General features: G+C 34.5%; 1 protein-coding gene across 5 annotated transcripts in view; it reads left to right on the top strand.

The window, feature by feature from the left end:
- The window catches only part of LOC106463815 (dihydropyrimidine dehydrogenase [NADP(+)]-like), a 52,568-nt gene that overhangs the window by 36,279 nt on the left and 2,168 nt on the right, over nucleotides 1-14,121 (top strand). For 3 of the 5 annotated variants that reach the window (XM_022391422.1, XM_022391421.1, XM_022391424.1), the window contains 8 exons: nucleotides 1,519-1,683; nucleotides 2,060-2,128; nucleotides 3,899-3,982; nucleotides 5,996-6,116; nucleotides 9,777-10,039; nucleotides 10,663-10,842; nucleotides 12,178-12,324; nucleotides 13,168-13,251. In XM_022391422.1, the coding sequence (XP_022247130.1) occupies nucleotides 1,519-1,683; nucleotides 2,060-2,128; nucleotides 3,899-3,982; nucleotides 5,996-6,116; nucleotides 9,777-10,039; nucleotides 10,663-10,842; nucleotides 12,178-12,324; nucleotides 13,168-13,251 (1,113 nt within the window). Of the gene's footprint in view, nucleotides 1-1,518; nucleotides 1,684-2,059; nucleotides 2,129-3,898; nucleotides 3,983-5,995; nucleotides 6,117-9,776; nucleotides 10,040-10,662; nucleotides 10,843-12,177; nucleotides 12,325-13,167; nucleotides 13,252-14,121 lie in introns of those variants that run through there. The other 2 variants (XM_022391423.1, XM_022391425.1) reach the window with 2 other exon arrangements.

Here is a 14,121-nt window from a genome sequence, read left to right as displayed (position 1 = left end):
ACAGAGTACTGAGGATTAATATTAAATGTAAGTACATGTTCTATATATATATATATATATATACATGTGTGATAGTAGACTGTACACAAAAATGGGAAGACAGAGTACTGAGGATTAATATTAAATGTAAGTACATGTTCTATATATATACATGTGTGATAGTAGACTGTACACAAAAATGGGAAGACAGAGTACTGAGGATTAATATTAAATGTAAGTAAACTGGTTTTTGAATTTCGCTCAAAGCTACACGAGGGCTATATGCGCGAGCCGTCCCTAATTTAGCAGTGAAAGGGAAGGCAGCTAGTCATCACCACCCACCGCCAACTCTTGGGCTACTCTTTTACTAACGAATAGTGGGATTGACCTCACATTATAACGCCATACGGCTGAAAGGATGAGCATGTTTGGTGGGACGGGGATTCGAACCCGCGATCCTCAGATTGTGAGTCGAGCGCCCCAACCACCTGGCCATGCCGGACCGTAAGTAAACTGCATTGTATATGTATAATAGGCCCTGGAAACGAGTTACATAAAAAATATCCTGTATTGATTATACCTTAAGATAAGTCAGTAATTTATGTTGATTTTTAACTTGATTTACGAAAGAAGACTCACACATCCTAATAAAGACGTCACACCTCCTACTCTTATGATGTATGTTATGTTATCAAAGAATTCTTGAAGAAGACAATGCCTATGTTCTTGTTACAACAAATGCAGTCTCAGCGGTAAGCTTGTAGGCACAGAGAGCCCATTGTGTTGCTTTTGTGCTTAACAACAAACAAGCAAACCATATTTAGAAAAATTGCTCCTCCCGTACATTTAACTTGAATTTTTCTAGTGATGATTTTGGGTATTCCGAAATATTTTTTTTTATAATGAGACATTAGAAATATTGAGGTACTAAATCAAAGAATAGAATACTCAAGTTACTAGAATTCTTAAACTAAAATGTATTACATTCTAAGTAATTTAACGTTCGAATTTAAGATCTATATTGGAAAATGTTGGTGAACAACGTCAGATATAACGAATAATGTCACAACAGATGGAAAGCTCCGCCAGTATTTAAAAAAAAAATCATCGTCTGCTATACATTTCGTTATGTTGTATTAATAACAGGTGTAAATCATCTAATCCAGATTGATAGATCCAGGTACTAAAATACGAGTCATTTTGAAGTAAGGTTCGATTGTTGGGCTACTTATGCTCTTCCCTCCACAAATATCAAAACCCGATTTTTTAGTGTCGTAACTTAACGCTGAACCACTGGGCAGGGGTGTGGGGACTTTAGAAGTATGGGTGAATAAAGAAGCTAAAAATAAACAGCCAAAGATTGAGGTATTTCGTGTATCCTTGCAGAAGAAGAGACCTCTCTTTGAAATCCACCGTTTTTATAAAACTTAGTTGAAAATATCGCGCGGAACCTATTAAGACATTAATAAGAGAATTAGAGAAAAATAAACAATATACTGTTAAACATGTGCAACTGAAACATGACTACTTTTCACCCAGGATATCGTAACAAACGTATCACCACGTATCGTTCGGGGTACTACCTCAGGACACAGTTATGGCCCAGGCCAGGGATCTTTCTTGAATATAGAGCTGAGCAGTGAGAAGACTGCTGCCTACTGGTGTCAGAGCTTAAGAGAACTGAAGAGAGACTTTCCCGATCATTTAAGTATTTTTGTGTTTTATGTGTATATTATAAGAACAGAAAAACTAAAGTAACTGAAAAACTTTAACTTTAATGTACCAGTAAATGGATGGAAAACGTTAGACATTAATTACAGCTGGCTAGCCCTATCCTTTCATTTTGATACAAATAGTAGTTTTAATAAGGTTTTTGTTTTTATTGTACACTAGCGGCTTAATAATAATTTAAATGCAAGAAGTCGGTCATTTCTAAATGACTCGGAGCTGTCATTAATGAAAAACATCTGAACTCTTGAAATGACATTTGCCTCTGAATGGTTTCCAAAACGTTCGATGACATAGGATTTGTTTAGATTGTTCTGTTGTCAGACTTGTACGTTCTTATTTTGAACCGTAGATCCTGATTGCCAGTATTACTTGCACCTTCAAGAAAGAAGACTGGGTAGTGTTGGCGAAAATGGCAGAGGTAAGGATTAACTGTCCTACGTTTTAGCATTTTAATTGAATTTATGTCTGTCACAGAAAGGAGAAGCTAACTCGGGTATTTACTAAGTAGTAACTTAATGACTTAAGATAAACATTTCAGTAAGAAGTGTTATATATAAACTTGAAAGATAGCTTAAGTATAGAAAAAAAGTCTTGCTTGAACTATTCAAAAAATGTTTTATATAATTGTGCATAATATATATAAGATGGCAGCACCAGCCACGTTGTATAATAAAACCAGCATATATATAAGATGGCAACACCAGCCACGTTGTATAATAAAACCAGCATATATATAAGATGGCAACACCAGCCACGTTGTATAATAAAACCAGCATATATATAAGATGGCAGCACCAGCCACATTATATAATAAGACCAGCATTCTAATAACGATGAAATATGTCAATCATTTTGATGATAAAATATCTATTCTGAAGTAAAAGTTGGTTAATGTAAATTATCAATCTAATTATGATGTCTGGCAAGAACTAAAATCACGCTTCCATTCCAGTTATATAGTTGTGCCTCTCAACTGCTGTTATCAGATAAACACTGACTGCTAAGTATTATGAAGTCACATTTTATTGGCCATAAATATATATCATTTGCTAATATGTGATATACATATAATTTAAATTACATATCTTCAATCAAGAGAGAGAGATCGATCGTTTATGAAAGTTAAAAACTATTTCTCTAACATTTCCTTTTGTTCAATGTTATTGCTTAATTGTACTTCTGTTTCTCACTCAGTTTATATATCGCTTCCACACTATATCAAACTAATATATCGCTTCCACACTACAACTAATATACCGCTTCCACACTACAACTAATATACCGCTTCCACACTACAACTAATATACCGCTTCCACACTACAACTAATATACCGCTTCCACACTACAACTAATATACCGCTTCCACACTATATCAAACTAATATATCGCCTCCACACTACAACTAATATATCGCCTCCACACTACAACTAATATATCGCCTCCACACTACAACTAATATATCGCTTCCACACTACAACTAATATATCGCTTCCACACTATAACTAATATATCGCTTCCACAATATATCCTTAAGTTATATATCATTTACACACACTATTGTTAATTAATATCTCGTTTTCACACTATACCTTTAGCTAATATACAGTTTCCACACTATATCCTTAACTAATTATATCGTTTCCACACTATATCCTTAAATAATTATATCGTTTCCACACTATATCCTTAACTAATTATATCGTTTCCACACTATATCCTTAACTAATTATATCGTTTCCACACTATATCCTTAACTAATTATATCGTTTTCCACACTATATCCTTAACTAATTATATCGTTTCCACACTATATCCTTAACTAATTATATCGTTTCCACACTATATCCTTAACTAATTATATCGTTTCCACACTATATCCTTAACTAATTATATCGTTTCCACACTATATCCTTAACTAATTATATCGTTTCCACACTATATCCTTAACTAATTATATCGTTTCCACACTATATATTTAATTGCACACTTCACATACTATGTTATAGAGAAGCTGCAATGCAGGGAATTGGATGTTTTCGGTTTCATTTATTTATTGTTAGAGTAAAGTTATTTTACCAAGTTATAGAAAAGAAAACAAATGCGCTAACAAAACTGTCGTTTTAATGTTTCTCTACGTTCTTAATATTGATCATTTTAACTAATTTTTTCTTTAACATGAAATATTCAGGAAGCTGGAGCAGACGCCTTGGAGCTGAATCGATCTTGTCCTCACGGAGCGGTGAAACGAGGAATGGGTTTAGAATGTGGACAGGTGAGTTATTACGTTCCTCACGGAGCGGTGAAACGAGGAATGGGTTTAGAATGTGGACAGGTGAGTTATTACGTTCCTCACGGAGCGGTGAAACGAGGAATGGGTTTAGAATGTGGACAGGTGAGTTATTACGTCCAGAAAGTCGCATCTTGCATGAAGTTATTATTCATAGCACACATTTTGAGCTCTTCCGAATTCCTGAAACTAAAGATGGATCTTTTGTGTGAAAATACGGAAAACTAAAAATCAAATTTTACCTTCAGAGCATTGTTTAATTTTCTGGTTAAGGATTTTGGAGGTATCGTCGTGAATATAGCCTGTCAACAGGCCTTATTCTTCCTTGATGAAAATAAGCAACAGAAAGTTATCGTTATGAAAAACAAATAGATCATACCTGAACTAAATCAATTACATTCTTACACACTCTTTCTTAACCTTCTTAATATCAGTTAATTATCGTGTTTTGGACTGTTTCAAAATAGCCTTGCGATATAGATAACTACGTACCATAGATGTTGGAAATGGTGGGAAATGTAAACCGAAAACCTGTTGGAATTATGAAGAAGAATTAAAAGTCAGAATTAGACATATATTTGTTTATACAATCTGTAGTAGCACTACCATAAAAATAGTTATACACTGGTAGCACTACCATAAAAATAGTTATACACTGGTAGCACTACCATAAAAATAGTTATACACTGGTAGCACTACCATAAAAATAGTTATACACTGGTAGCACTACCATAAAAATAGTTATATACTGGTAGCACTACCATAAAAATAGTTATATACTGGTAGCACTACCATAAAAATAGTTATATACTGGTAGCACTACCATAAAAATAGTTATATACTGGTAGCACTACCATATAAATAGTTATATATTGGTAGCTCTACCATAAAAATAGTTATATATTGGAAACATAATTTTAATACAAGGTATCCTGCAAGTCAGTTTATTCTGTTTTTAAATTAATGTCTTACTTAACACTTTGTATTTACTACAAAAAGGATGATGTATCTTCAAGCTAGCTCCTTATAATTAATTGAGCACGCTTTCGTGTTTATTAAAGCTAATTTTTGTTTGTTTGAAGTTAAGCACAAAGCTACACAATGGGCTATCTGTACTCTGCCCACCACGGGTATCGAAACCCGGTTTCTAGCGTTGTAATTAAAGCTAATGATACATGATGAAAATATCGTATGATGGCTTGTTGGGGAAGAAAACTAATGGCTTGTTGAGGAATGAAACTAATGAGTTGAAGTGAAGCAATAATATCATTTGATGTTCGTTGTAACGAGATATTTTATGTTTTGTTCTTCTAGGACTTAAAATTCATAGAACATTCATTCAGGAATAGATTATCTAAAAGTTTTACATCTCTTAAATAAGGGTTTCCTAGACTTTTCCAAAACATTATCCACTTGTGTTTTTGGGACCCATGTTAAAGTACTTGGGTTATAGTTTTCTAATATTGCTCTTTTAAATAGTTTTCAGAGAAAAATATGTTTATCTTTAAACATCTCTAAATGTGTTCATTTGCTTCATTACGATTATTAAGACAACCCTGAATACAGTTTACACATTTAAACAACCTCTAGATGTGTTCATTTGCTTCATTACGATTATTAAGACAACCCTGAATACAGTTTACACATTTAAACAACCTCTAGATGTGCTCATTTGCTTCATTACGATTATTGAGACAACCCTCAATACAGTTTACATATTTAAACAACCTCTAGATGTGTTAAGTTACTCCATTACGATTATTGAGACAACCCTCAATACAGTTTACATATTTAAACAACCTCTAGATGTGTTAAGTTACTTCATTACGATTATTGAGACAACCCTCAATACAGTTTACATATTTAAACAACCTCTGGATGTGTTAAGTTGCTTCATTACGATTATTTTGCCATGATGTGAACAGGAAATATAAATACTGCGACTTTTATATACAAAACTACTCAATAATAATAATATTGTGTTACTGTTGTTTTTAGGATCCTGAATCTATTCGAAGTATATGCTTGTGGGTTCGAGAAGTTGTTCAAATTCCAATTTTTGCGAAACTGACGCCTAACGTCACTGATATTGTCTCTATAGCAAAAGCTGCTTATGAAGGTAAGTTTAAACGGGCATATTTCCTTCTATTGTCTTACAAATGAATAAAACTGGGATAAAACCTGGATAATATAGGTAGATTTCTACAATTTACATATATTACCCGTTTTCATTACTTTTTAATTATCTGAATAAATTGTAAGTATTTCATTTTCATAATTAGTGAGTTACTTGACTAAATTATTGAACTAATAAAATACAGTCACAGTATAATGGCTAACCCAACTTGTGAGAAATAATTTAAAAGGTTTTAAAACAGTGATATGATTATAAAGAATTTTCGAGCAAGTTCTAACCGAAAATGAAAAGCCATTACTATTCTCCCTTAATAAGTTCCATTCCATAAAAATGGGAGAATATTATTTTCATTATTTGACCACATTTTATAGTGATCATAGTCTGTCCTTTGATAAATTCAGAAAGTTTAATACTTTTGTGTATGTTGTCATCTAGAAGACAATTCGAAGGAGACTTTTTTCAACACTATCAGCTGTAACACGTGCTCCTGAAACGTCATCATTTATTTTTCATAGCATTTGCTTATATTTTGTTAAGTACGAATAAATGTGAAAACAGAAACAAATGCTAATGATTTTTTTAAAGCATTTTAATATTTTAGGTATAACTGTATAACGATCGAAAACTTTTACATATTTCTAAAATTCACATATTGAAGTTGAAAAATCTTCACAATTCAGTTTCGGTTGTTGTTTGATTACAGAGTTGAGTACGTTATATTAAAACGAATTTAAATATGCTTTGGACATCTCAACCTTACGACAGAGCCTCTTTCTATGGGAACTGTGCTACAGGATTATTGATTGCCAAGACTAGCTGAGGGTACCCGTTAACGAAACAAAAACTGTATAAAGGACAATGTAAGATAACGTTCATTCTCTCACAATGAGCCACAATATTACAATAAGTAAAGTAGCCACCATCTCATCATTATCTTACGGATCCTTGGGCCTTCCAGGACAGTAAAGCATAATGAAAACATTACGATACCAAGTCTAGCAGTTGAGATGGATATGCAATGCGTAGACAACGTATAACTCTACATATCACAGCAGTCTTATGCTGACCTTGCCCCAGAACACCATATTCGTCAAGATGTGCAGGTCTCTAAACTATGAAAATAAGAATGATGTCCTTTAAGCAATGGCAATATCTCAGTTACATAGAGGTAGAAATACTAGGAACAATGATGCATATTTTCACAATGGCGTTGAAATGAAACAAGTTAACCTGCTAGTGTTTCAAGGGATGCTGAAGGAGGGCTGGATATTTCGACAAATGTTTCAAGTGGGTTGAAAATAGTTGGGCTCAGGGACGGGCATTGGAACATATGATACTGAGTTTGGACAGTTCAGTGTTCGAAAATCTACAGCACTTTATTAAGGGACAACTTATTAAAAGGTTTTGGTTGTCAGCGTGTTTTATCATAAAGTCCAAGGGTCGAAAACGTGATCCGTCATCCCGTAGATGATTCGAGTAGATTACATGGTAATGCTTTCTCTAAAATGCCACCTCTGGATCCTAAAAAAACTCTCATCAGCAAGTTTATATGTATCTGCTGAACAAACTCGTGACACCACATATACTTAGGGATGTTTCTCTGAATAAGATTGTTTCTGTGGGAGCATGTCTTCAGACTTAGAAAGAAGACATACCTTGAGTATTGACAGTATTAGCTATACAGTAGCAAAGACACTAGCTGCAGGTACCTGTCTGCACCACTGTTTCTTATCAGTGATGAAGTGAATCAGGATAATCTGTCAGTGTTTAAAGGAATGGTGAAGAAGGATCTAGTCCGTTCTCAAACACTTTAAGTACTATATATATGTAAGGAATAATTGCAATTAAGGTGAGGTAGAACAGGCACTTCAGCATCTGATACCGAGTTTGAATGGCTCAGCACTTAATGTCCTAGATCACTTGGACCAAGTTCAATGTTCAAAGGCATGGGCCTCACAAGAACTTTAATACTCGCATGGACAATATGGAGAAGATAAATGGAAATGCTTTCCAGAGAATGTCACCCCTGGGTCATGAAACCCTCCCCAACAAGTTTTTTGAAGAGCTTTTGAGCAAACCCATAGTGCATCATGAATCTGAGAGATACTTTGTCTCTGACTGAGGCTGTTTCTATGACAGCACCTGTATGCAGACTTGTGGAAGATGATTAAGAAAGACCATTTCCACTGATAGTACCTCAGTAGCATAGTAGTAGATACACTGTCAGAAGGTTTCTATATGCACCACTGTTTCACTGTGAAGTGAAGCACGTTTACTTGCCATTGTTTAAACAGATGGTAAGATCTGGACCATTTCTTTAAACTTTTCAAGAAGGTTGTTCTTATGTAAGTGCTATGACAATGTGTGTCGCTTAAGGAGATGATTAATGGAAACTATGATTATACAAGTCAATTACTAAAATTCGACCATTTATATGTAATTTTAAAAGTTCTGGTCTAGAAAATCTTGAGATAAGAAAAGAGGGAAATGTGCTAATTGAAACCACCAGATGTTACTTCTGGTTCTTTCTTGTTATATCCAGAAATATGTTTCTACTTGTTTTATACAGGTGTTTTACATTCATTTAATATCCTTGTAAAGAAGATCGGAGCAATTATGGACTAATGTTCCAAACTACAGTGGCCATTTCATAGAGCTTATGCTCATATGGCCATGCTTCTGTGCCCACTCTTCCTTCAAGTGCAAGTCATACCTAAATATAGGTGATATTGAGATATGTACAAACTGGTCTCCTCCTGATTATATATTATGAGTGATTATTGATAAAGGTAATCTAGGATTAAAGGATAGCACACTAGAGCTTTGAATAGACATGAAAATGTAGTAGGTCACAATCCATCAATATGCAAGTAAACTTGTGTAGAACAAAATAAAATGCAAAAATAAACCCAGTGATATCAAATTATAAATGTTCAATTTCGAAAGATTGTACTTCAATTGGAATTCTAAGCATCATAGACCACTTACTGCGTTCAAACGTGACATGGCTTTATAAAAACAGACGATAGGACAGAGAAAAGTCAAGTTTTCTCACAGATTATTAATATCTCATGAATTGCGAAAGATATTTTTCAAATGAGTTATTTTGATATGTACTTACTAATTACTTCACACCCTTAAAAATACGATAATGTTTATGCATTTGTAAATACGCATTTTATCATATCGAGTAAGAAGTTAGATTAATACATTTATTGTACACTAATTTACAGTTGTAATACCTAAACTCGCTACTACAAAAATGAATACGAAAAAATGCTTCTCTTTAGTATAATAAATATCGTTTTTTGTTATATTCTGTATGTATACTAGATGCACTTCCGCAGGGTCCCCGAAAGTGTTCTGTTTCAAGAATAAATAAAATCAAAATTATGAGTAACAAATATTTTTATTTTGTGCTTCTATAGTTCATATGTCACGCTGTGTTGTAGCCTATAAAGTACATAATTTTTCTCGTGATTCATGGCATGCACACGTTTTACTGACGTCCCGACAGTACAAATTGCAACACTGAGCCTCCCTTATGCGATGTCATTTTAGTGTCTACTGACTGACAACACACTCCTGTATAGTGGTGTGAGTAGTTAAAATAGTAGGTTTTTTTTGTTTGTTTTTTCGTAGGAAAAGCGGACGGAGTAACAGCGACAAATACAGTGCCAGGCCTTATGGGTCTGAGAGGAGACGGCACCGGATGGCCAACCGTGGGAATAGAAAATAAAACATCCTATGGGGGAGTATCAGGAAATGCCATCCGTCCAATTGCTCTTCGAACAGTGTCGGCCATAGCTAAGGCTTTACCTGGGTTTCCAATTTTAGCTACGGGAGGTATAGATTCTGCAGAAGTAGGCCTTCAATTTCTTTATTGCGGAGCTACTGTTCTGCAAGTAAGAGGAAGTTCCATGCTTCATCCAGAAATCATTGTTTTGTCTACTTATGTAAACGTTACCTTAAAATGTAGGTGGATAAAACATTTTCGGACTTCTTGTCTTATAAAATATGCAATAATATTTAGCGTTACAAGTAACAGTCTAAGGAATCTGAATTGGTGATTAGTATGAGAAATATCAATTCGCTTGCTTGATAATGTTAGAACACGTTGTAATTCATGAACAGTGCTGACGAGAGGGGTGGAAGGTCAAGAGGGGCAGCTGGCCAGGGCGCTGTTGAGGGCCCCGGCAGTGGAATATTCCAAAGCTCACTAGAAATGCATACTACTTAATGAGATAAAATGGCTACTGCTTTTTCATAGATTCATAAAGAAATTTGTCAACTAAATTTCGTTTATGAAAAATCAGCAAATTTAATAAATAGAATGAAAGGGGGGGCAATGATATTACTGACCCCGGGGCCTGGGCTGGCTCTCGACGCCCCTGTTCATGAAGTATTATTCTGATTATCAAGAAGATTTGTTGAATTTACTTGATTTTATGTAAAGTTACAGTATGGTCAGTACTAGCGGTCTTACAATCTGTTTTTTTTTGTTTTTTTTCTGGCTTTAAAAAAAAAGGTCTGTAGCGCTATTCAGAACCAAGACTTCACCGTCATTGATGACTATGTTACAGGACTGAAAGCAAATATGTACTTAAAAAGTTTGGAAGCAACAAAGAAATGGAACTTTCAGTCTCCGCCGACACCTCGTCACCACAAAGGAAAGCCTATAAATGTTCTACCTGACGCCACATTCAAGGTTAATATATTACATTCTCAACCCTAACCGAATCTTTGTTAAGGGTCCAAACCCAAAACTTTGCTAACCTTTAAGTTGCTGAAAGGCTGATGTTGAAGTAAAGTAAAAAATAAATATCAGTTTAGGTTTTCAAAGAGGGCTGATTTAATTGTGATTGTAACTAGGTTCATTTCTAACTGTAGGATTTAAAGTATTTTTAGTGACGTCCATTTTTTAGGGCCCGACATGGCCAGGTGGTTAGGGAGTTCGACTCACAATCTGTGGGTCGCGGGTTCGAATCCCCGTCACACCAAACATACTCGCCCTTTCAGCCGTGGAGGCGTTATAATGTGAGTAGCCCCAGAGTTGGCGGTGGGTGGTGAGGACTAGCTGCCTTCCCTCTTGTCTTGCACTGCTAAATTAAGGACGGCTAGCGCATATAGCCCTCGTGTAGCTTTGCGCGAAATTCAAAACAAAACCATTTTTTAAAATGTTTTTAACTCGTTTTTAATGCTTGAAAATCTTGAGACTTAGAGTATAAAACTGATGAACATAAACCCTTGATTCAAGTTCTGATTTCTAGAAGATTCCTATTATACCTGTAGTTGTAGCAAATAGAAGAAAATCCTTCAACTCGTTTCAAAACGCCTAAGCATCATAAAAATATTCTATGATGTTTCCTTTCATGTTAAAATATGATGTACGAAATGTTAGAACACGGTATTTCAGCGTTCCCCAAAGTATGCCCTCCAGGGAGGCGGGCGATCTCTTGGAGGGTCGCGAGAGATGAGGTACAGTCAATAGTGAAATAATGCAAATTTAAGCGTTTTAATATATTTTTTTAACTAATGAAAATGATAAGTGATTACAACAGCACATATAGCATTTTAACGTGTAACCGTGTATTACATCTCGTCACTTAACTTACTCTTTCGCGCAAGAAACTATATTTATTAAATGGATGTGTAGATGATAAAAGTTTGGGAAACACTGCAGTATTGGAACTCGTTTTTTCAGTTTCATGTATTACAAGTATCATGGGAACGTTAATAACCTTACGATTGTATCTATATCACATATAATCTAAAATAAAAGTAGTTTTACTTTAATTAAGATCGGATCTAATTATACGTTAGATCTTTTACATTGTATAGCTACAAACGCGCATTTCATGACAGTATACCATAAAGTTTTTTTCAAACGGTATTCGCTATAGCCGGTTCAAATACTTGCCTGATGATTAATCACGGGTTTGAGCCCATCCACTCTAAGTGTTTTCATATACAAAGTTATATTCGTATTTGTGATGCGCCATCCTAAATGATTTATTGTTTGACGCTGGTTTTATCTGTACAGAAACTTCCTCATTTTGGAGCTTACCTGAGACACAAAGAAGACATTCTAGCGACATACAAGAAACAAGTTGATCTACTTGATGATAAGCTTAAGCCACCACAGAATAGACCATGTTCCCAGCACGTGAGACCAATCCCACAAATCAAGGTAGTGGGTAAAACAAGACAAGTTGTATTGACAATGGTTTATTCTTAGTATTTTACATTTAAAACATCAACTTTGTACTTGTAAATGAACCATCTCAAAATATCTCTTTGAAAGAGGATATTTTTTTTAGGAAGAAATTTTAAATCCAGATTTTAACGCAGCCTATGTGTGCTGAAGAATAACGATAAAAATTGTAAGTAAGTTTTAAATATCAATCTTTTCTTGTCCCAACCGAACATCGTTTTCTGTATGTCGCTGGCGATAGACTTTAAAAAAATCTATTTGGGTTTTAAAGTAATTCAGAATATTTGTTGAAATAAGTGACATCAGCTGACGAACCTTGAATTATTTCAGGATAGTTAAAAGAATAAAACAATATTGTCAGTTTTAGTTTATATAAAAAAGTTGTTGGATCTTGCGTGCACGTTTTAAAGTCCCCCAGACTTACAGCAATAAAATCTGGAGTTCGATACCCCGTGGGCTGTAAAGCGCAAATGTCTGTTGTGTAGATTTGCACTAATAAACAGTACGTTTTAAATATATTAAAGGAATTATGAAGGCATTTCTTACAAATAACGGGGAGAAAGGACGTACATTTAAAATAAAGTATATGAGCTCATACAACTCGGTAATAATACGGGGTGGTAAGAATTAAGTGCTAAAATCTGGCTTGAAATCTAGTTTCAATCAAACTTGAAAGTAAAGCATGATTTTACACCATGTTATCGGTTGTTCTTTAGATAGCGTTTATACACTAAAACACTGCTTCCCAGAAGATTGATCATTTATCGTAGTTTATCTCATGACAGAATAATTTGTACATATTTTTAAACTTTCATTCAGGACGTGATCGGAAAGGCTATCAATCGGATCGGGACTTTATCTGACTTGGATACAAAACAACAGATGGTAGCTCTTGTTGACGAGGTATTTACACATCAAAGCTGACGTAAATTAATGTTCCTTGGTAGTTATCACAACTTTTCAGGAAACAACTGTCTTTAGAAGTTTTAAATTACCTTCTTTGACATTATTTTGCAGAACTAATAACAATTGGCATTTTGTTGTGTGCAAAAGCTGATTCTTTCTTGAACATAAATCTGGTTGTCTTAACAATTTATGTAAAACAAAGCTTAAAGTTCCAGCAGCGTAGAAAAATTTTAAATTAACTTATAGTTTAAGTCCTTGTTTAATTAAATATTTTTCCTCTCTTAAAGACGTACTAGAAGTGTTTATGGATGAAATACCTAGTTATAAATCTTTGTTCCTTTAAAATAGACAGCTATGTTATATATTTGGAGAAAATAGACTAGGGATGTTGTATTCCGTTTAACTGTGCGAGACGTCATTGGTTAAACTCTCTTATTCCCTTTAACTGTGCGAGACGTCAAGTTAACCAAGATATCATACAGCTAAACGGAATAAGAGTTAACCAATGATATCATACAGCTAAACGGAATAAGAGAGTTAACCAATGATATCATACAGCTTAACGGAATAAGAGAGTTAACCAAGGATATCATACAGCTTAACGGAATAAGAGAGTTTAACCCATGAAATCTCGTACAGTTAAAGGGAATAAGAGAATTTAACCAATGACGTCTCGCACAGTTAAAGGGAATAAGAGAGTTTAACCAATGACGTCTCGCACAGTTAAAGGGAATAAGAGAGTTTAACCAACTCTTATTCCGTTTATCTGTATGATATCCTTGGTTAACTCTCTTATTCCGTTTAGCTGTATGATATCCTTGGTTAACCCTCTTATTCCGTTTAGCTGTATGATATCCTTGGTTAACC

Source organism: Limulus polyphemus, unplaced genomic scaffold (genome assembly GCF_000517525.1).
Source record: "Limulus polyphemus unplaced genomic scaffold, Limulus_polyphemus-2.1.2 Scaffold1490, whole genome shotgun sequence".
In the NCBI taxonomy this organism is placed as follows: Eukaryota; Metazoa; Arthropoda; class Merostomata; order Xiphosura; family Limulidae; genus Limulus; species Limulus polyphemus.
This window is presented reverse-complemented; position numbering and strand designations above follow the sequence as displayed.